This window comes from Myzus persicae, unplaced genomic scaffold, assembly GCF_001856785.1.
Source record: "Myzus persicae strain clone G006 unplaced genomic scaffold, MPER_G0061.0, whole genome shotgun sequence".
In the NCBI taxonomy this organism is placed as follows: Eukaryota; Metazoa; Arthropoda; class Insecta; order Hemiptera; family Aphididae; genus Myzus; species Myzus persicae.
The window spans coordinates 347950-372414 of NW_019101739.1; the positions used below are offsets into that span (position 1 = coordinate 347950).

At 30.0% G+C, this 24465-nt stretch overlaps 1 protein-coding gene across 1 annotated transcript in view; it reads left to right on the forward strand.

The window, feature by feature from the left end:
- Positions 1 to 24465, forward strand: part of LOC111030309 (hemicentin-2-like) — a 312599-nt gene that overhangs the window by 274783 nt on the left and 13351 nt on the right. The window contains exon 6 of the mRNA XM_022309733.1: positions 16274 to 16564. Coding sequence (XP_022165425.1) covers positions 16274 to 16564 — 291 coding nt within the window. The remainder of the gene's footprint in view (positions 1 to 16273; positions 16565 to 24465) is intronic.

A 24465-nucleotide genomic window follows, 5' to 3' on the forward strand; every position in this document is an offset into this window, starting at 1 on the left:
ACTTACAATTCAATAAAATAATAAAGAAAACTCAGGATTTCTTAAAAATGTCCCCCTATACTGCAACAAATGGCGATCTTATGGCCACTTCTACGTTTGTTCAAACAACTCAGAACCATAAATTTGATAAGCTGAAATTGGATCACTAGCCTCTGTTGTATCGGCCATAAAGTCCGAAAATGCTGATCGTACTATCTCCAACGTATAGTAATGTGAGCTCGCGGTAGTTCAATAGGTGTGCGAATCCATTGAACGACTTATAGGTGTGACTGTAATATTTTTGTTTTTGGACTATTCTAGACCACATCCTGCTGTAGTGGCTCAAAATGCATTGGATGGTATTGTAGCTTTGACAAGATTATTGAATAGTCAATCGTTTCTGTTGCTGTCTGACATGAAAACTTGAATGAATCTTAGTTAGTAGAAATTAAGACCCCTAAGTGTTTTTTTTATCATTCAAAGAAGGACGTCGACGGTATACTTATGAAATATTCTGCAGCTTCAAGCTATGGTATTCAAGCTCCCGTCAAATTTTGCATATCAAAAGACTGGACTTCATTGGAACAACATGTTTATGCCTCTCGTACGTTGAACCTGACCAACGAAAATAGCCGGGGGAGTAAAATATTGTAGTTTTATTCACAAATTGCAGCCCATTGGTTATCACTTTATCAGTTCATATATATATATATTTTTTGTTTTAATATTTGCTAAATCAACCGTTTTACATCTGAATTTAATGTTTTTAATAAACCAAAATTGTCTCCGTTTTCTAATAATATGTAAAATTATTATGTTAAGGTACGTACTATAACTCTAAAAATCTTAAATATAAATTTTTTATTGGAATGTACGGTCTGCGCACACATGTGTTATACCCATCATACTAATGTAGTAGCGATATCGAATCCTATTTTAATATTAACCAAAACTTGGTAATTAGAGGATTTATCAAATGCTAAGTTGGGATTCTAGCTGTGATAGAAATTTTACTACCAGTAACTGTTATAGCTCTGAAGTGGTGTTTTGATCTCCAGTTTATGTATAGAACTTCACAGTGGCTTTATCATCGATACCTGTAATACAAATTCTATAAGTTCTTTAGATAAGAGAAATTAGTGTTTTAGCACACGTTTTATATGAATACTGTTAAATGGCATATAGTGGTCCCACGTCATTTAGAATGACTCAGCATCCGGCAAAAAATAGAAACAGCTGGTCACATGACATTTTGTACTTGTCTCTTGGGAAAATGGCAATTCAACTAAAAAAAAATTAGGTTAGGCAGCAATGGTTCTCATTAGTACAGCTGACCACATTTACTCATATTTTCTTTGAGTTTTATTTTTATTTCCTCTGTTAATAATTTTGGTATCTACATGTGTTTACGTGCAATTGGTATTACCTATAGCTAAATACCGTTTTGTGTTTTAAATTTTAAATAAAAAAAAAATGAATACAAAATAAAATAAAAAACAAATTTCACGGTAAATGGTCTACTAAAAATACATTTTTTTCGTTTTCATTTTTTTTTATCTCGAAAACGAATTGTACGAGCATATCTATCGAGTAGAACGAAATTCTCTAATGTAATTACACCTGTGCCAGTGTTTTGAAGTGAACAATGCGCATTGGATTACACGCACAAGTGAATGTGTTTTTTGTTTGTTGAATAATTAGTATACATGAACTGTAATTTTCATATTTACACTGCTACGAATCGTAAGTAATAAATTGAGTCTGCATTTGTGGTTTTCCATTGTCGTGAATGCCCTTATTTGAACATCGATCAAATTCGTTTGAATACCTAGGCAATATATTTTTACCTTTGAAACTGCCGAACCATTCCATTTCATATGCTTGAAATAATTTATTATCCAAAAAGATTAATGTTCTTTGTGCATTTATTTTAAACTAAGCTATTATAATTAAGTTTGTTTGCATATGGTTTATTAATATGTATATAAGCCATACATACATATACCGTCTTATTAATGAACCAAATGCAAACCAACTTAATTCTAATAGTTAAGTTTAAACAAAATACATTAGAAATTAAACGCTTCTGTTTTAAAAGTACCTATTACAAAGTCCCTCTACCATATGCCATGCCTGATGAAACTGGATTTACTGATACTCAAGCTGCAACTTACGGTTGCCTCGTATAGTCTTTTAAAATTCATTAAATTAAAAACATAATACAATAAAAAGTGGTCAAGTACGATACCACTGTGCTGTACAGTACCTAGGTGTCAGCTGTACGTCAGTACATCGTTGTTGAGTAAGTCTCTATAGCGGATGTGTTAGATTTGAATTCAATATTTCAATGATAAATTATAGGATACTTTGAAAATCTATTCTGAGCGGAAATGGTTCATCAGCATATTACAAATTCTCTAAAGAATATTTGTATCTATTTGTATTTTATTTTTTATAGCTATTCATACATTCTTATAAAAAACCACATATTTTAATTATAATATTATTTTACACAATATTACTAGGTAGTAGGTAGCTAAAATCAAAATGCTTTATTAATATAGTTTTAGATTCCGAGTAGATCTATGAATGTATAGTTGTACTACAGTGATGTGTGTTTTTTTTGTTAGACACATACAATATTATTATTAGGTACATTGGATTGTGAATTATTTATTATAAAAATTATTGCGAAACGAAATTATTATCATATGAATTATTGGCTTTGAGCGTGTCTATATTTGTGCAAATTATACCTAATAAGTAATAAAAATAACATAATAATATTTATTTAATTAACCCTTGGAGACATAAAGAAAAGTAAAATACACTTATAACAGGTTATAAAAAAATTATTATTATAATATTAGAAAAAAATGTTTAATTATCAACTTCTAAGAAAATTTCTTATAACAAAATTGAATCTGGGTTGTTCTTGGAGAGATCAAAAGTAGACATTTCCCAGTACTTTTAAAAATATTCAAGAAAAACTAAAAAATTAAATTTATATAAATTAAAAACTGTTAATATAAACATTATAATATGTTAGATATAGTAATATTGTATGAAATTATAATTAAAAACTATACAATATGCAAATTGTTTTTAGTAGAAATAATTCAATGTAAATATAAATTATAATATTTTTAGAAAATATACACGTTGGCAGTCCGTTTCCGCTTAAAAATTTGTTTTCATAGTTTATAATGATTTATCTTTGATCACAAATTTAACTCAGTCATTACAGTGACCAATGACTATCAAAAAGTACCTAGAAATGAAAATTTAAAAAATGTCTTAATTTTTTTTTTCCTGCAATTTTAAAAAATCGGAATTTTAAAATGTTTACTTTTGAGTTTGACACCTCTAAGTAGATATACAAGATCAGTTTCACTACTAGGAACTCCCCTAAAAGTGTAACAATATGCTTTCCTAATAGTAAAAGTGTACTCAGTTAGAAAAAAACTAAAATTAAAAAACACACGCATTAAACCAATACTTCACCCCTGTCAAAATCAAAAATATTCGTATTGGTTATTACTTACTGTTAGTTACGACTATGAAGTATTTTTCATTATTCTAAAATTAGTTATAACTGATTGTGTTTAACTCACACTCTCTTCGAATTCTCACTTATAAATAAATAATACATACCTATACCCTTATAAAACTTAGTAATCATCTAAATAGGTAGGCATATTAAAGTAGGTATGTATACCCTTATGTACATATTTTGTATGTTCCAGCATAACTCAGGAAAGTGTTGACAAATTTCAACTAAACTTGGAAAATAGTTGACTTACGATCTGAAAAAAAAACTTTAAGTGTATGATACCCCTTAAATTTCTTTAAAGATGACGTGTAGGACAACCGTTATTATTGCCGAATATGTAGCTAAACTGACTGGTAATAGTCCAGGCTCCATTTGAACTGAAGTTAGAAGTAACAGAAAAGAACGAATACAATGTACAGAACTTTTTAGAGCCTCTTGTAAATTTTTATAAATAAACAGAACTATAGGTGTTTTTGATGTTCCGGTCTTACTGTGAAACAATTGAATATTTTCCTGATTTTTTTTTTCACAGGGTTGTTCTAAATTCCAAATAACCCCTTCACTTGACCTTATTCCAAGTACCTACATCACGTCTTCTCTCTTTTTTTTTTTTGTCATGATAGCGCACACAATGTTTTTGAATGTTAAACTTTTCTGTTGAGGCAATTGAATATTTTACCAACTTTTTTCGCAAGAGTTGTTTAAATATATTCGAGGGTGGCCACAACTTTTTTCATTTTGTAGCCAAATTTTAGGCATCAATTTCGCGTTGACAGCAGACATGTTCAAATAACTATTTAAGTTTTTTCCGATCGGTGATCGACACCACAAGGTGATAATGTAATAGAATATTAAATACCTGATGAGTATGTAAGCACCCATCTTGATTCTTGATTGAGAGAACTTGACCGATGATGTGTGATAAAAAATGAAACTTATTATTTCATAATATTAAGTTGGCATAGTGTAATGTAATGCAATTCAGATAAATAGCTATAGTTGATTAAATTAAATAATGTATACCTACCTTTAATAAAAGGTATTTACCACTCGGATGAAGCCGGGTACATCATCTAGTCGTTAATAATATTAACTTTAAGTTTACCAAATTCTTAAAAATTATCAAAAAATATATTACAGTACTATACTATGATCATTTAATATAGTATAAGGCTTACAAGTGATAATTTAATTTAAAAAGGCAGATATTCTCCGTAACACTTGATAATAAAATCAAATAGAACTACTTCACTTACAAAAATTAATTAATTATTATTGAGCAAACATAAATTTTAAATGATGGTCTTATATAGAAAATACAAATAATGTAACGCAAGCGTTCCTAAAACTATTTGGTGTTTATGGCTTTTACAGGTCAATAAGGCGAGGGCCCGAAATACAAAGTTCCCTTCACCTATCTCTTTCCTATGATTTCCCGTTTTTCCTTTTCCATGTCCTGGGTCAGATTCCATCTTTGTTTAGGTCTTCCTTTAGTTTTTTTTTGTTCAAGAGTTTTATTTTACTACCCGTCTAAATACTACGTTAGACTTCCACTCAATGTGTTCTACCAAAACGGATATTTCACTACTTTACATCGCTCGGTTCTTCGAAAAGGTTTCAATGTTGTTCATTTAATTTTATCTCATTTTCCTTAATGGTTTTATCCCTCTTTTGGTTACCTGATGATGTTTTTTTTTCGAAAATTCTGGTTTTGATATTTTAATATCATTTATGGCTATAGCACTGCTATTCGTATTAGCAATTTAAACCTTACTATTTTTCAGAATTATTATTAAAGTATCTCTGTTTAATCATAGTATAATAAAATCTATCGCAACCATCATCTGAATATTAGTTTGTTATTAGAACGTAGTAATACATTTTGTGTACCGTGGTTTTCCTTTTTTTTCCTTTAAATTATTGTGAAGTTTACTATAGTAAATGTTGGGTGAAATAGATGAATTATAATCTATCAAAATATAAACTAAATTATACTATAGAGTATAATAGGGTATAATCAATCTAATAATCTGGACATTAAACATTTATTGTCTCAAATCTTTATCATTTGAATATGTATGCAATTATTTTTACAGCGGTTCTATTATACAATATTATGGTAAAATTATAATGACGTATATGTTAGCGTCAGCTGCTAGCACCTATACAAGAACACGAAAAGAACAAACTCACAATATTACAAATGTTGTTTTTAAAAAAAAATATATGTTTTGGATGTTGCAATAATAACTTTAGTACCTTATTTTATACTTCCAATGGATACTTTCATAACAGAGTTTTTTATTTTTCTATGAAAATGAAAGCTATCAATAAAAATATTGTTATTAGTTAGATTTAAATTTAACACCAACTATACTATTGCAATATTATTAGAATTTTCCTCTCATTTTTGAAGGAGAATAATATTCCAAATAATTTTTTTTTAATAAAATATTACACTGCGGCATTCAGACATCTTGGTCTACCTAACGAATGTGTAGCATACGTGATTTCATAGCAAAGTGAAGTGTATTAATCATATTATAATAATCGATAACATCGATGAACTTAAATAGCAAAACAGTGACTTAATTTGAAGAACTTACCTATTTCGTGTAAACAATATGATGGTTATCGTGTTATCAACGAATTTCTCGTCGGTTATCATAACTTGACAATGATGCATGGACAAATAATGTCATATAGTTAAAAATGATTTAATGTAACATCTGTTCAAATTTGACAAGTAGTCCATTCAATTATGTAAATGTCCGCCAACAGTATTCGAGAACCGATCATTTAAATTATATATTTTATAAACTATTAATTTATTTAACCCATGATCGACGGGACTTTATTGAGTTGGTATACATTTTACTAATTTTTCAATAACTATCTATTATTGAATTATTCATTATTACATGGTGGTATTTGTATAGTTGTGATAAAAAATACAATTTGTCATGAAAAATGTTTAGTATGTAAATATAGCTACAAACAAACTAATATTCTTTGAATAACAAAAATTCAGTGATAATTTAAACAATCGCAATTTCCAATTATCCATAGTTTATCAGGAATGTTTGTCACGTAAACACAGAGTAAAATAATTACTAACAATCTTCTACAGATATTGCTGTCGTGCGAACATCTACAGATTGTTTTGTGAAAATATAATATTTAAGCGTTTTAAAGGGCAAACGTAACTTTGAAAAGTTTTGTCTAACAATAAGTTACACTTTTTGTTTACATTTTAAAACCTTCTGAAGGAAGACAATAATTTCAGATTAATTTATTCTTAAATGTCTCTTGAGAAATAACCAACAATAATATGAACTCAAATGTTGTACTGTTGTGCAGAAGCACTGAGAAAAGTAAAATAAAAAATGATTAATACTGCACTATACGCCATTTATATTTTCATTATTTTTGCAACAAATTTATTTCGTTAAAAACGAATTAACTCTTATTTAATTTAAAAAATAAAAAACATTTTACCATAGAAATTATGTTTATAATACGAAATAGATTTGTATTTTAAATGTGGATATATTTAGTGATTTTTTTCAGAATTTTAATTCAAAAATGATTTGTAATATAGAAGTTTAATTAAACTTCATTAATTAATTTGTAATTATTAGTATTATTAAATATTATTATTAAGCCAACACTAATTTCTAAAATATTTGGCCTAATTATTTTTACGTTAATGAATACGTGTTTAATGCATATACAAAAAATGCAGGTTACATTGATTAAAAGCGAAAGTTAATATTATCTTTTCGTTATACCGGCTAATGAACCATAAAATAAACTCTAATCAAAACGTTCCGATATCTTACGAGCTGCATAATTTTTCATACCAAAAAAAAAAAACTGTAGGTACATTCTATTTTTCCATTTTCTTTTTTCCATTTTCCATTTTAATTGCATAATATCAATAATGTACCTAAGCACTAAGCACGTCATAATAATTTCACTTTAATTCATGTTCTCTGACATTTAAATTGCCAATTTTAATACGTCATAATATCTTGTTTTTTTTAAAAATATTATTCTTATATTCTTATATGTTTCTTAAGATAAAATAAAATTTAGTGAATTATATTTTTATACAAACAACCCGTTGGCCGTTGGCCATTTTCAATGTTTTGTACCCTTTAATATTTAAATATACTATATCGAGGTTTGTATTTTAATTTTCTACGGTACTTACTTAATTTATAATACATGAGTAGTGAGTACATATTATTATTATATAATATAATATTATGGATTAATACATACAACTTCAGGTATTAAATGAGAAAAAATAGTTGAAACAATGCAACGTTGTACGCATTTGAGTTATGTATATTAATTATTAATAAAATGTATATGTAGGTAGGTAGATCGATATAATTTGTTCATTTTTTTTATAATTATATGAGGATTACCTTTATTAATGTTAGATTATATATTTATATGTGATTCATAAATGACATCGTGGTAATATATATTATATTGCTATAAAATATAATAATTATATATTATATTATGATTATCATAAAGTAACATTATTATTTGTTGAAAGTCGATCATAATTTACTTAGAATAATTTCTCAAAATTATTGTACTCGTATAAAATATGAATTGCAAAAAAAAAAGTTTTGTTTAAAATTATTGGCATACAGCTAATATTCCGGGTTGACTTCAATTTCTCAAAAACTGCTGTTCAAAGTTTTAGCTTTTAGGTAATAGTTTAATAGTTCTATAGGTAGGTATATGTGTCTAATTTTCAATCGATAAGGCCCTGTTCACAAACTTTGGTACCGCTTTATTCTAGTATTCTATACCGAATAACAAGGTAACACTCGGGACAAACTAATAAACAAACACGTTAATACATTATGTATTATGTGTTATGACACTAATCATACGGCTTCTTCGATCTTAATAAATACAATTTTCATTCACTAAAGGTATGTATGTGTTGTGTTAGCTTACTTTAAAATAGTTTTCATCGCGTATATTTACTACTTTTTTTTTGTGTAAGCCTCTGCAGTATGATAATATGTGCATTTTATTGTTCAGATATCAATAAAACATCTTTACTTAAAAGTTTAAGACATACAACAGTAGATATTCTAACATCACGACCATTATTTTATTAGATTGTATTCATAATATTGTACACACTTATTAACTCTGTATTTAGAACAATCTGTAATACCTAGTTGTTTTGATCAAAAACCGTATTATAATAATTATTTAAGCATATACGTTTTTAATATTTTAATACACATTTAATGATTAAGCACGTGTCATTATTTATTAAATAACCAGTACACGTGTTCACGTATAATTACATATAAATTAGCAATAATATATCGTGAATGTCATGATTCATATACATACAATAAACACATTCATATAAGTCTAATACTCTATTATATTAATATATATTATGGTGTTATACATACACGCGCGTAGAGTCCTCGATCGTATATGGCTATTTATATTGAACTATAAAATGCATTATTCGATGTGTGACATTTTTTCATTTTTAGCACTTCAATAAAATATAATTTAGCCATAAACTGCAGTGCAGTTACATAGCAGTAATTGAAATTTATTTACCACTATAATAGAATCTAAAATTCTATTGTGTACGGCTTAAAATATAACACGGTAAGTAACACAGAAATATTAACAATATTTAAATATAAATAATATATTCTATCCATAACGAATATGTGTAATATCATTATGCATTCAACCAGCGATTTACAAATATATATCAAATGATTTTACAAGTACCACTGAAATATTCTAATTTAAGCGACGCGCACACGATAAACAGTATCTTTTTTTATACGCACTTATATTATCGTGATATTATAGTCGCCTATATTATTATAATTTGAAATTTTAAAAAAAAAACTCTTGTACCCGTGGTATACGAGTCGACCGATATTTGGATGAGCTTGGCACGTTTAATGCTACCGCAATAATAAATGTATAGAGATATTGCGTTCGCCGATCGATTGCACGAAAGCACCGAAATAAAATTAAATCTGTAAGTCGTACGATTATACTTCACTATATAGGCATGTACCTACCACGAACACGGTTCTAGCTTAATATTATTATTAGTTATTATCTGTGTGACGGCGACATCAATTGGTTCGATCTTGTTTGCTATTTACACATTTTGCTCGAGATCCACGTACACAGCCTTAAAAGGTTTTATTGTTTTCAGTGTAGCTGGATTATATAATATAATTATAAGGACTGCAGTTAATGTAATGTCCCCTCTTCGAAAAAACAAAATATATTTAATACAAAAATGTGCTTGTTCTCCCTGAAACGATCGTGCACACATAAAATAACTACATTTTTTTAATTTTAATTAATTTTAATAATTTAAAAAAAACACTCTAAAGATAAGTGTAAAAATAAGTATGTAAATATTGAAACGGTTTTTCGAATTTTCGACGGGTCTGGTGGCCACACGTCGTCCATATATCATCGGGAATTGCGATTTCCAATCGAATTACATTTTACGCGTATACAGCTTACACACACATTTTATTATATTATTCTACTACTATTGAGGAGTTAAGACAAAAGCTATTGTAATAACATACGCGATATTACACGCCGCGAGGGTGACGAGATAGGTAATAAAATTTACGCCGTTCGTTGACGTCGATCCGTTCGTTATACCCACATAACACCCACGACAATCAACAACAGCCATATATATTATTCAGGTAGATGTATAGATAGTGTGTATGTATCTGAGATGTATGACATATATAAACATGATTCAGTGTGAAATTGTAAAATCCTCCAGATACACGCCTTATAAATAATATACACGACATATTCTGTGACCCAAAAGTTCTCTGGTCGTGGTGGTTAAAGTTCACAGACGATGAAGTGAATTAACTGGAAAAGTTACGGTATAGCCCCCGACGCCGCCGGGAATATCCTTGTATTTCATATAAACCACAACCACCAGCGGCGCGGTGATGGCGGACCCAGGGCTGTACGGTGGTAGGTACCTATATAGTGCCGAGCAAAAAAAATATCCCCCTCCATATTTTTTTCCTTTCGGGTACATTTTTCCTCCTTTATTAGTCGGGTGCTCTTTGCTACGACAAAGTTTTTGTCTCACCATGAAGGGTCATTCCGTGTGAAACTTTTCCGGGGGAAACAACCGCTAGACAGGGTGTAACGCATTTCTAACGGTTTTCCGAGTCCGTTGGTTTTCATTCCACGGCGCAATATAAATATTAAAATCAATTAATTTACTAATTTAAAATCTTAAGGGGCCGTCACACCAATAAATTTTGTTTTCTCTATCTGCCTCGTAATATTGCAACAAAGGTATCTCATACTTCTACTATTACGATTCCCTGGTTCATTTTAGGACAATAGGACCTATTATACGTCTTATAAAGAAAAATATTTTCTGTGCGTTAGCAGAATAGTTTTGAATGATTTCAGTTTTTTTTATATAGATAAGTGTGTTTTAATTTTTCTTGTTTTTAGTCATTAATAACCTATTAAAAACTCCAGCTAATTAACAGAAAATGTCTTTTTTTAAACTTATTATACGTTAATTTTCCCAAATAAAAAACATAGAATTGAAATCATATAAGTACTGTGGAATCTATGCCATTGTTTCTATACTACTCGTGCTACAGGCAAAGAAAAATGATATGTTGTCAGGTAGGTAGTTGTTTGACAAACGTTATCCATTCTTATACGTCACTCATATATTATGCAGCTAAGACATGCGATTTTTATTTTTAGTATTTTACCAAAACGATGAATGAAGTAAAACTAATAGGTAATCACCCTTCTAAAAATGTAATACATTGTCATATAAAAGTTTTTAAGTTTATAATAAAAAGTTAATAAACGTGAATAGACAGATAATATCATTGGAAACACGGTAATAGGCACTTTTTTAAACCCAGCATTTCATGCAATTTCGCAAGTAATTATTTATCATAATTACACAAACACGGTCAATTTGACCGGCTACTATTTATGTAGTTTCACATAAAAGGACGCCACGCCCTTATGTTGTATTTTCTTTGTCTTAAAAACGTGCACATAACACATGGCAAATTTACGTTTAGTAGACCCAATATTGTGTTAACCTTAATACAACAGTGAATTGACCTATTATTATCAAACTTAATGGTATGAACATAACGTCATAATATATGATTGTGAGATGATTTTTTATGGTATTTAAAGTGAAATAACGGTCTGCCAGAAATGGCGGGCCATTGATCTTTTAATTCCTCTTAATTTCTTTAAAAAGTCATGTGCCAAATTCTCGAACCTCAGTTAAAAATTAAAACATCTTAAAAATCAAACATATAAATTCAAATAATATTCTTTAAAGGCTAACAAATAAATAAGTGTGCTTTAAAAAAATATTCATAAATTAGTAACTCGTCATACGTATTGTATAAAAAATATAGGTAATTTAGATAGCATGCAACCTATGATTAAAATTTATAGGTAGGTATAATATATTTTAAGATGAAACACAACACAGATTTATGGTTATGTTTTATTTGTCGAAACTAATTTTCTGACAAAGTTAAAATGAAAAAATTAATGCTTGTCTTATAGTAATAAAAGTAATTTTATGTCAACATTGGGGAAACATAATATGCTTATTGATGTTAACATGTATTTAATAACGCTTTAGCAGCCATATCAGGTATCAATATTAAATTTAGCACCTGTAATACCTAGTTATCCTAATAAGGCATTCGTTTTAATAACCAGTCACACACCATTATGCATAATATTCTGTGGTATAATTACAATATGTATAGTATGTACCTACCTAATAATATACCGACTTCAATAAATAGACGTTTTGACTATAATGCACTAATTTTCGTGTGTAATTCTAATGAACAATTAAACCCTATTTGCCGGCATTTACATAATTTGTCATTACTGCACTGCGTTGGATTTCGGTAGAAATATTCAATGGAATATTAAGGGTTGTGCCAGTTATGTATTTAAGGGAGGGTGATAGAGGTATTGCCCTGGGTTGCTGTGTGGAATTCTTGCAAGGGTTGTAATTTTTTATGTAGCTACAACACATTTTTTAATGTTTCAAATCAATAATGAATATGTTAAAATATTTTGTTTTGTTATTTTCAACAAAAATTAGAACAAGTAAATAATAGATGAACATTAAACATATATTACGAATTTAAAACCTGCCTACAGATTGCATCTATCTTCATTAAGCGTAGCTTATGTAAGGGATATCCAGTTATTATTCAATAACTAATAAAGTTAAATAAAGTTAAAAATTAAAAAAAGTTGTATAAATAAGGGTTTTCTTAAATATATTTTCAGTAGGTTAAATAATAAAATCATAATATTAAATTAGGACATGACAAAGGCAAAATATATTTATAATATAGTAGATAATATAAAATATACATATTAATGTTTGAAGTAAATTTAATTTAAATGCTGCAGAACTCTTGACTCTGGTCATTTTAAGGATTTATTGATTTGTTATCAAAGTTGTTAACCACAACCAACGTTAATCAACGTTATCACTTATGAAGAATTGAAAAATATAATCTATCTTCTGTCTATTTCAACTCATTATAGATACATAGCGAAATTGGATTTCGTACTTAGAATAGTGTGAATGTGTGATTATTATACTATATACTTATTATGCGACAGATTCTATTATCGCGTCTACTTAAACAATATACTATTTATAATTTTTTTAATATTTATTATTGTCTTAAGCTTATTTATATCCTGAATATGTCTCTGAGTTGTCCATATATTAATGGTGGCAACAGTATCAGAATAATATAATGTACACCATATCAATTAGAAACACACACAAGTTGTGCAAATTATGTATAATACTTGAATATAGGTATGTTACGGTCTGCAAAGTAGAGAATAAGGTGTTTTGTAAATTACAATAATAGGTGGGAAATAGCAGCGCATTGGCTCCCAAATACAGGTAGTCAATATTTTACCCATAATAACTAATAAGTATCTTTGAATTGACTCCCAAGAATTTACTATTGAATTGGCCGTACCTTTATTTTTCAAAAATATATTGTTTATCAAAATATTATTAGCAATTCAAAGTTGACGGATGAACTAGAATAGTTGAGTCACACTCAAGATAACCAAAAAAGTTTAATATGATTCTTAATTTTAACACATAGATTACGGTATGACGGTCGGATATTTTAAATCATTACATTCCAAGTTGTATATCTTAATATTATATCTATCTTTCCACAAAATCATACAATTAGTATACTACACAAACCTCATAAGAGCGGAGAAAAATAAAAGCCAAACAATAGTTAAAAATTAAAACACAGACAATTATTAAGCTGAATGCGTCGTATGATGTCCACCCGATATCTTCATTATAAAATACTTTTGCAATGTATCCTCGTTTAGTATATTTTATCGTTGTAATCCATTTTAGAGGAATTTTCAAAAACTATGCTTATAGTAACTATTAAAATTAATTTTTCCTTTTCGCTTTGCATTTTCTCAACCGAATACATTTTACATAAAATATTAACAACAAAATAAAAGTCATGTATATGGAAATCAGTGATTATCAATTTTTGTAGTCGATTAAGACGATTAGTAGAAACGATAAGACTTAATTTGATACATAAATAGGTACCAGGTACCTGGTACCTATACATAATTTAGGATAATAAATAATAATATTATACAACGTAATACAGGAAATTTTAATAAAATTACATAATACCGTTAAATGATAATCTAATAATGACGGGTGACACAATTCACGGGGCATTAATTTCGAAATTATATTTTAATTCGTTCGAGACACAATTATTAGTTTTTTTTTTTTACAATACTGTAATAAACATCATAAACCAACTCCCGCAGCGTTTTAAATAATATGAAGAGAAGCTGTATCGAAATTAATGATAAGCGGTCTGTAAATAAACAATGTCCACTAAAATGTTATCGAATAACATGTGAACAATAATAACATGCAATAATTTTTCTTTACGACCACTGCTCCGATGAATCAATACACGAACGCGCGTTTCGAATAGTATACATAATATTATTCGTGTAATATCACGTGAAATATTACGTTAATACGTCGTTAAAACCGACTTACACCACTGCAGTAATATCGGAGGAATGCGTGTTTCGATTTTCGGGCACTATATTCTCTATTATTATGGTATATTGGTATATTATATATATATATATATATATTATATTATTATAGTATATTATTACTATGGTAGACAACACCACGGTATTATTATTATTATATTGTGTACTACGAGAAACATGACGTTTAATATGACTACGGAGGAAACGATTTTGTTTACACGCAGTTTATTTGGGATTCCGATAGTTAGTTGGAAAGTAATATCTCTGGAAAATTTGTTGCGTTCTCTATAATATTATATATATATACCTAATGCCGTGATTGAATTATCTACAATATTTCGGAAGTACCTACCCGCGTCTCTCAGAGTCGGTCGATACTTTAAACTCGCAGCACCACCACCACGTACACTATAATAATACACGCACTACGGTCCACGGGTTTGTTTAGTGTGTGTGTGTGTGTGTGTGTGTGTGTGTGTGTGTGTGTGTGTGTGTGTGTGTGTGTGTGTGTGTGTGTAGGCAACCATGCGTTAGCCGTGGACCCAGATTGTTGTACTGTATTGTGGAGGAGGAGGGCAGATGGCTAACCCTATATGCAGACATCGAAAAACTAGCATCGAACAATTGAATCGTTTTTAAAAATATTAAGGTTATTTGCAATAGTTAAAAAAACGTGGCGAAATAGCCTTGCAGGAAACCATCAACAATAAACCTATTTATTGATTTACGGTACGTATACGAGTGGCGACTATTAAATTGGTAGTGAGAGTTGTATGACGTTGTCATGCGGTATATTTGTTCTGAAGTTCTATAATGTTGTAAAATTTTTAAAATTTTTAATTTAATTGCTGATATAGGATAATAAATATTATTAATTACATTTGTGTAAAAAACATTTGAAGGCAATGATAAATTATATCGCTTTTAAGACAAAAAGGCAATTTTAAATGGATTTCAGTTAAGACAACGATTGCTTAATTTATACTCCTGCAGTTTAACAACCCAAGCTGTAAGAGTTTTTCATTGTATATGGAAACTATTGAAGGAATTGAAATATAATCTCTTCATGCCTTGACTAGATTTACAATCGATGAGATGCCTACTTGAAGTAATCTCCAATCAAAAAATTACTTGACACCTATGAGAAACTATCTAAAAATCCATGAAAAATAATTTTTAAAAAACTTCGTTATGGATGAATAATATGTTAACGTTTCCCCGAGAATCTAAAAATAAAATTTTTATAATTTTTCTACCTATATTATTATTTGAACTAATTATTTTAATTATAAGTACAGGGCTATAGTTTATCATTGCAAAAGCCAAAGGATTTTAAACAAAATGTTGTGACCTACCTACTTAAAATGTTGTCAGTAAACAATAATTATTTTTCGAAACATTTAGGTACCTACCACCCATACATTTACTGACTACATCACTGTTTCGCTAGTAGCTGCAATGATAATATAGTCACCCCCCCCCCCCCAACGCATGTTTACGCAGTTCCGTTCGACCGCCACTACAATAATCCGGTGATGTTTTGTCTTTCAGAGGCACAAGCCGAGATAGCCGGTGCTTCCGAGAAGTATCTGATGCTGAACAGCCCGCTGCATTTGGAATGTGTCGTCCAGCAGAGCCCCGTGGACCCGGTATACATATTCTGGTACCACGACAGCCGAATGATCAACTACGACATCGATCGGGGTGTGAACGTCACTTCCGACTTACCGAACAAGCACAGCGCATTATATATTGAACGCGCTTCCCGCGCCCATTCCGGCAACTACACGTGTGCACCGAGCAACGCGTTTCCTGCCAACACGGTCATACACATTCTCAACGGTAAGTACGGCCGCAGAACAATATTGAATAGACACTCGCGGTCAGCTGTGTGGGTTTACGATCCCTATGAAGTATTTGATTCAAAAAATTGTACCGTGTCCGTGATCCGACAGAACGTCGGCAACGTGTATCCCGCTTTGTTATGAAATTTTAAAAACCGATACAACGCAATGGCCAATGGGCGTATTGTATAATTATTCTGTGGACCGAGATAATATTGATATGATTTATATTTAAATGATAACATATGCCACGCCCCCCTAGGCCGTGCTCAAGGCCACAGTCACCCGATTTTGCCAATACACGCAGTGTCCTACCCCTGCTACAGCCTATGGGTGTAAAGTCCACAGCAGGATACGGTTAAAAAAAAAGCGAGTGTTATAAACCGTCACAATGTGATGTTATAACAATAATATGTCGTCAATCCCCTAACCGCGAACGTTCATCAACACACCAGAGGGTCATTTTTGGGGGTGGTTAGGTTAGGTATTTATTATACCATTATATACTTTGGCCTGAGGGTTTCGTCTGAGTTGTATCTGAGTAGGTAATATTAAAGTTTTAACCTCAGAAACAATCGGAGGGCTAAAGTCCAGTGTGTGTGGAAAAGAGCAAACTTAAGTTCGTCCAGAAAGACAGGATGCGCGCTAGTCCCAAGTGTGCTATTTGATGAGAAGGGGGACTACTGTCCACTGTAGATACATAATAATTATTACAACAATACTAAATTCCATTTTGTCAATTGTACAGCTGACACGGCTGTGGGCTGGTATGAAGTGATGTTGTCACCACAAAATAGAAAAATGGGAAATTGATTCGGGAGTAGTAGGGTTGTACGTAATTGTTTTAATTGCGATTTGCTCGAAACGTTGCAATAATTATTTTATAACTGTTATCTACATTCTTTAATATTTTCAAAGTTTATGAGAATTCTGCAATTATAAACTAATAATTATAATATGATGCACAATATAAAATATTAAATATATTAATTCACAATTTATAAGCAATACATATGTTACGATATTGACTGTAAAAATGATTTATGTTACATATAAAATACATACGTACTTTGCATGTTGTATTAAAAAAAATTAATATTTTCGCTTCTTTAATATGGACGATAAACGAGATAAAATCATTTTCATCATGCGCGACCCACAATACTAAATAAACACGTATGCGACAAGACGTCTAAGTGAGTTAATAAAACTTTATATAGTCACATATAATAATATTATTATAGTTTTTGTTTTAAATTAAATTCCGAGCACAAAGCCTTGAAGGCCATAACGTATGCGATAGAATGGATGACGAAAATAGCAATCGCTGCTATAAACAGAGCAGTTTGTGTGAGAAAATCGAAATTATAAAGATAATGGAATCAACGTTCAAACTCCTACATTTTTTTCACTCGGTATTTCTGTCTCTCACTCGTCTCTAGACGATATTCACGGAAAATGCAGCGGAATTCGAACTTATGGTTAGTCTACCCCTCGTTTACAACTAGCCCGCTTGCATGTTCAAATAAATTCTCCATCAAACAATTATACCATGCGTTTTTATACTGTGGACGCGTATTAAATATCTGATGTTTCTATGTCGTTCTCAACAAATCAGAATAAAATGCATAAATGTATATATATATATATATATATATATATATTTGTGCATAAAACATGAATGGTAGGTACCTATGAACCATTGCTCCATATTATAGGCATTTATAATATCGAATACAGATAAATTGATTTTTATCGATTTAAATTAAACTATTTATTTAGTATTTTATTTAAGGACTGCCCTTAGTATTATAGATAATATTTTATTGTATTTTTGGGTTAAACATAATATTGGCTCCTTAAAAGTTTTAATTACTCTTTATGATGTTTATTTCATTATTTGACTTATTTATACAGAATAATTGTGTGATATCAATTCGTATGAGAATAATTCTCATTAATTTTTTTTGTTGGAAGTATATTTTTTGCGTTTTTCACGAAACGGTTCATAGTTATGTCTAGATTAAAATTAAATCTACAAGAGGAAATATAAATTAAAAGGATGGCAAGTTCTGTTTATTATCTTTGTATAATATAGAGTGCGCAAATTTAACTTCCACCACTACCACCACTATAAAAACTTTGTGCACTGGTAAAGTATGAGAATAAATCAGCCTATAATAAAATATTAAAGATAAGAACATTATTTTGTGATCCGCTGTGGGATTTTTTTTGCTACTGCGATTCTGAAACAAGATATAAATATTTAAAACATGATTTATTTTTATATATGTTTCAAATAAGTATCCAAAACGACATGACCAAGTGTTGCGAACCATTTTTGAAATTGCGATAAGTGATCATCGCTGTAATACAATAGGAAAGTACAGGGTGGTGCTACAGTAGGCACGCTACAGGCATAACGAAGAACAACAATTACATTAATTTCCTTTGATATGGTAATACATAATATATATTTTATAAAAATTATATTAATTTTCTTTTATTAATATTCACAACAGAAATTGGTTTTTTAAAAATCTTTAGAAGTTGATTAATTCATATTTCAAATTACAATAATGTATGATATATATGTGATTTTTATCAGGAATTAATTTGTACTCATAGTATTGACTGTTTAACTCATTCCGTAATTAACAATAAAATAATATGGTTTTGGAACTTAACACTTAATGTAGATTGTATACTTTTGTTGAAACTTTATTATGGTTTAATTAATTTTTGTCTAAAAATGTGTTCGACAAACCGGTAAAATTGTATTTTTAGTTTTATTATTATCACTCTGCTCAAATATTGTCTGGACAAGTTATATTTTATTTTACATAATTGACATAATTCTATGTAAGGGACATGCACATTATATGGGTAGGCATTGAAGAAATTATTAAATGAATACCTAAGTACAGAGTTCCATGGACAGCATTATTTTAATTGTGCGCATAGAATGTGATGTACAATGTATAATTTATTATTTTCTGAACAGAAGCAAATTATCGGTCATAACTATAATTGTTTATAATACTATAAATATAAAAAAAATTAAACATCTTTTTATAAAAAAACGTAGACAGTCAATAAATGGAGCCTTCAAACTAGTTTACACAGTATTAAAATTATGCGATGTGGGTGTTTTCGTGACGCCTTGATAGTATCATAATTTATTCATATTATTATGTATAGTACACCTACCTATTATAAATTTTGAAATCCATCGAACTCCCAAAGTCCCAAGTACTAATATAGGTACTTAGGGACTCGCTTACTAATATAAATTATTAGCCTGATATTAACCGTTAATCCATGTAAAAATAACAATGCGATATTTTTAGTGGATCTGATTCCTGCGATTCCTGTCTTCAGTTATGGCTGAAATTGCTTATCGTCATTCGTAATCCCTCACGTTTCGTAAACGGGACGATATAGATTGTGACCGCGATTAAAGCCCTAACTAGTTATGAATCGTTTTCGTGGTACAGTTAAACGTTTTTTTTTCATCTGGTTATTCTTTTGGCAATATTTCTCTTTTCACCCGATAGGTTCGAGACCGTCATCGCAGGGCGTGCGACGGTCGACGCCAAGGAGGACACGTGCGCGCTCACACACGACTCCTAAACTACGAGAACCAAATCTGTTTGGCGTGTGACTGATGGGGTAGCTCTGGCGAATTTACCGAAACCCGGAAAGCACCCCCTCCCGCTCTCACGGACGGCTGGTCGGGTGTGCGGAAGAGAGTGTGCTCGTGAATGGATGATGGCATTGATAAATGAACGAAGCCAGTTTGTTCGAGCGAGCACACACGCTTACAATGGATACCGGCTATATACCCAACCCCTATTTTCTAATCTCTCAAACACGGCGTATTCGCGCCATACGTGTACACTGTACACATATAATAATAATATACGGTCGTCTTCGCAGGTCGTGGGGCGGAGAGGGGGGGGGGGGTGCACCAGCCAAAAACCGCGTTACCTTTTTGGGTTGAGGATTAACCACGGGACAAAACATGGCACCGATCGGATTAGGCCCTTTCTCGTAAGCGCGAGCGTTCGGCGGTGAAAAGGAGCTCCGCAAGTCGTCTGAGTAGTATACTCGTGTGTGCAGAATTATCACTCGGACGGACTTAACTCGGTGTCGTTACGAATAATTATCGAAGAAACTGAATGCGTCCACACACACATTTATGTATAGTAGGCATGTACATTGTACATACAGGATGATTCACAAAGTATGTTTACCACTATAATACTATTTTCCTTCAATAATACATTTATTCAAATGTAGAATTTTAGAATTTTTAATTAGGCACCATCTTTTTTAAAAATAGTTTTAATTCGTGTGTGATTTAAAAGTTGTGTCATAATGGGACGATACAAATTTATTTATTTTTTCAAACGATAACATTATTTTTTAATCTGAATTGTAAAGAAAAATATTTTGTGAAAATATTGATCTATCTACATATCCACATGAAAATTTGAACTAGTAGTTTCTGAGTTATTCATGTTTGTGTAGATACTAAGAATAATAGGTTCATGATAAGACGGTTGGAAGGTAAGAGAGCTATGATGATTTGAAAATTATATTTAATTAATATCAATCTATTAACATTTTATAATTTTCGAGATTTGTCTGAGTGTAAAACCTATATTAGTACTATTATTCTTAAAACACAGGGACTCAAAAATGACTCATCCTAATTTTGATTAAGAAACATAAACAATTTAAAAAGTGAATTTATTTAACAATTCACATTTAAAATGTTTAAAAAAAGTGTGTTGGTATACTCTTAGGTATACTACTTTTGAAACTAGGATCCTCGAGAACCAATATTTAAAAATGTTATAAATCAGAATTTGTTTAATTCCAATAATAATGGTTTAATAATTGGAAGGGGTGAGAAACTGAGTATGCTTGGTGAATCACTATGTATAATACATTTAATAGAATTTTGCCGAACGCATCCGTATTATGACCTTCGTAATTGATTCCGGTGGATCCCCTTGGGGATTATATATACTGCTTTAGGTAATAGTTTCACTTTCAATCAGATTTGAATCTAACTCTTCACCCCCGGAGCCTTCTGCCAGCTGTCTTGGAACATATGTGACACCGCTGCTGCTTTCACCACCTTAAGCGGCTTCCGTGGAAAGTTTTTCGTACAGAATGATGGATATCGAATTAAAAGTTAGTCAGGTCTAAATCGAATTCGGACGTCCATTTCCAGCGCATGTACCTATACGTTACATTATATCCTAGAGTCTCTTAGACATTTTTCTCATTAACCGTATTCTCTCATTCACTATATTATTATATTATTGTACCTAGATCATATTTTTATTTACTCCTATTGTTTCGATAAAAACAAATTTGGCTTATTATTTTTATTTTATTTATATAATATGATTAATGATTATATAGTATTAATTTGACTACTTGAGTGCTTATTATAATTCCACTAGACAAATAAATGTATTGATATTCGTTTACAGTTCAAATGAAAGTGATCCACGTTTCTACCAAATATTGGGTATTAGATAAATTATAATGGAGAAAATAGAAACAGAAATCACTTAAACTAAAAAAAAAAAATGAGTATGAGTAAAATGCAGTATGTACTAAATAGATAAGCTTAAATTTTAATAATATAATGTGCAATTTATAGTATTGGTAGAAGCAATTGTTAAACACACACAAATATTTAAAGAATTAAATTGTGGTTATTAAATAAAATAAAATATTTTTAGAATGATTAACTTGCTCATTATTATAATCAATATTTACAAAAAAAGTAAATAAACCATTTAAAAATTTAATGAATATTATGAGTCGTATTTTGTTTGATATATAAAATTAGGAGGACTTAGTACCCGTATGATATAATATAATCTTCATCTTTGAATCTTATTGACGCATAGGCAAGACATAATACATTTTATAAAATCTTATAAAAATCCATTTTAGATGACACGTCATGCGGGTATGATATCTTCTTAAGATAATTTTATTGTTTTAATTAAATTAATTTAGTTTTATTTGAAAAATAATAAAATATTATGTCGATGTATTTTTGAGTGTTTAATACTTTAACGAAATAGGTCCCTTTAAATTCTGTTATAGAACCATTTGAACAATTTCAAATAACAAAACATAATAATGGTTTTTTAGTATATGTCGGCTGCTGTCTGCTGCTGCTGTATTCTTTAAACAATATGATTAATTTGGAAGAACATCAGCCATATAACGCAAATAAACTTACATGTTTACGGTCTCGCAAATCACAATACAAATATGGAATCTCCTTTCAGGGAGGTTGCATTACGGCGCTTCGGATATTAGAAGCGTCGTAAGTGGCATCATAAAAGGGTCATGCGGTATGTGAGGGATATTTTTGAAATATTAAACCGGAGTCGTATGATTAATTGTGGTAGGTCAGCTATAATAACCCGTGGCCAGTCCCCGGAAGCAGTAATCCTTTTTATTAATACATGTGGCTGAGTAGATATATATATAATATTATATATAATAGATACATACATACACATCCACACAAACATCACAATCAATAAAGTAAAGAGGGTAGACTCCAAACTTAAAGGTCTTGTAAATATTTGATATTGTTATTGGCAAGATGCGAAGTATAAACAACAATAACCTTCTCCGATTCTCTCGTTGGGCTAATTAAATGCACAGGCCACAGACTACATTTCAATTTTCATTTTGGATGGTCAAACGGGTAAATATTCGGACCAAGGATAAACATAACCTTACTAACTATCTCTGATCTAGTAGAATTGCCGTTATTGTTTCAAAGTCTAACAACCATACTCACATGCACATAGATGAGCTTACAGTTGACAAATGTAATTATTTCAAATGATTAAACAAATTCTGTAAAGAGTCTCATGCATGGGTCAAATATTAAAAGTTAAAGCTATCTGCTATGGAAAATTTTTGAAGAATCAAATCGAATAGCTCATCGAAAAAAAAAAATTATAATCGATGAGTGTAGTACCTAGTTATAAAAATACTCCGTGTAGTACATCTCAACTACCGACGTCCTTAATGTAAACGTATAGCTGGATATCTACCATATGTTTTATACGATTGAGTAGGAGATGGATAATAATGAATGATGATTAATAATCATGGTTTATTGAACTAATAATTCATTACCTACCTATAATAATTGTTAATATGTACAACTGATATTACTCATAAAATATAAACAGCTGATGTCATTACTCATTATTACTTATTAAGTTTCAACTTGATTGACTATTTTTTGTATAATATTAAAACCTATTAGTTTTTAAAAACAATAATTTATGTACAATTATTTAATACCAATAAATATTAATACTGGTTTTTAAGAATTTGCACAATTTTAACAATAGCAATTATCATGTTATTATTATAATCGACTGATATAATTTATACAGGTCATTTAAAATTGTTAATAACGTTTTATCGAAAACCATCATTAAAATAATGATAATTTATTATTCACTGATTTTCTACCATTTAGCATTGAGAACATTTTGCTCATGTACATTGATAATCAATGTTTAACTGTATACAATTTAGAGCATTAGTTTTATTTAAAATGCCACTACAACAATGCTTAAAAAACAAACACCGATTCTGTAATATTTTTTGCACAATATAGCAATTTTAAACGTGGTTATAAAATAGTTTAGAACATACAAGAATAGTTTATCGCCTGTTAATAATGATATCTACATGGAATTTTATATTTTGATGAAGAAAATAGAAGGTGAAAATAAAATACCAGTTACCTTTACTCAGATGATTTATAATAACATAACAAGGGAAGAATAGTACTATTCAAGAAGTAGGGCTAATGGAATTATGATGAAA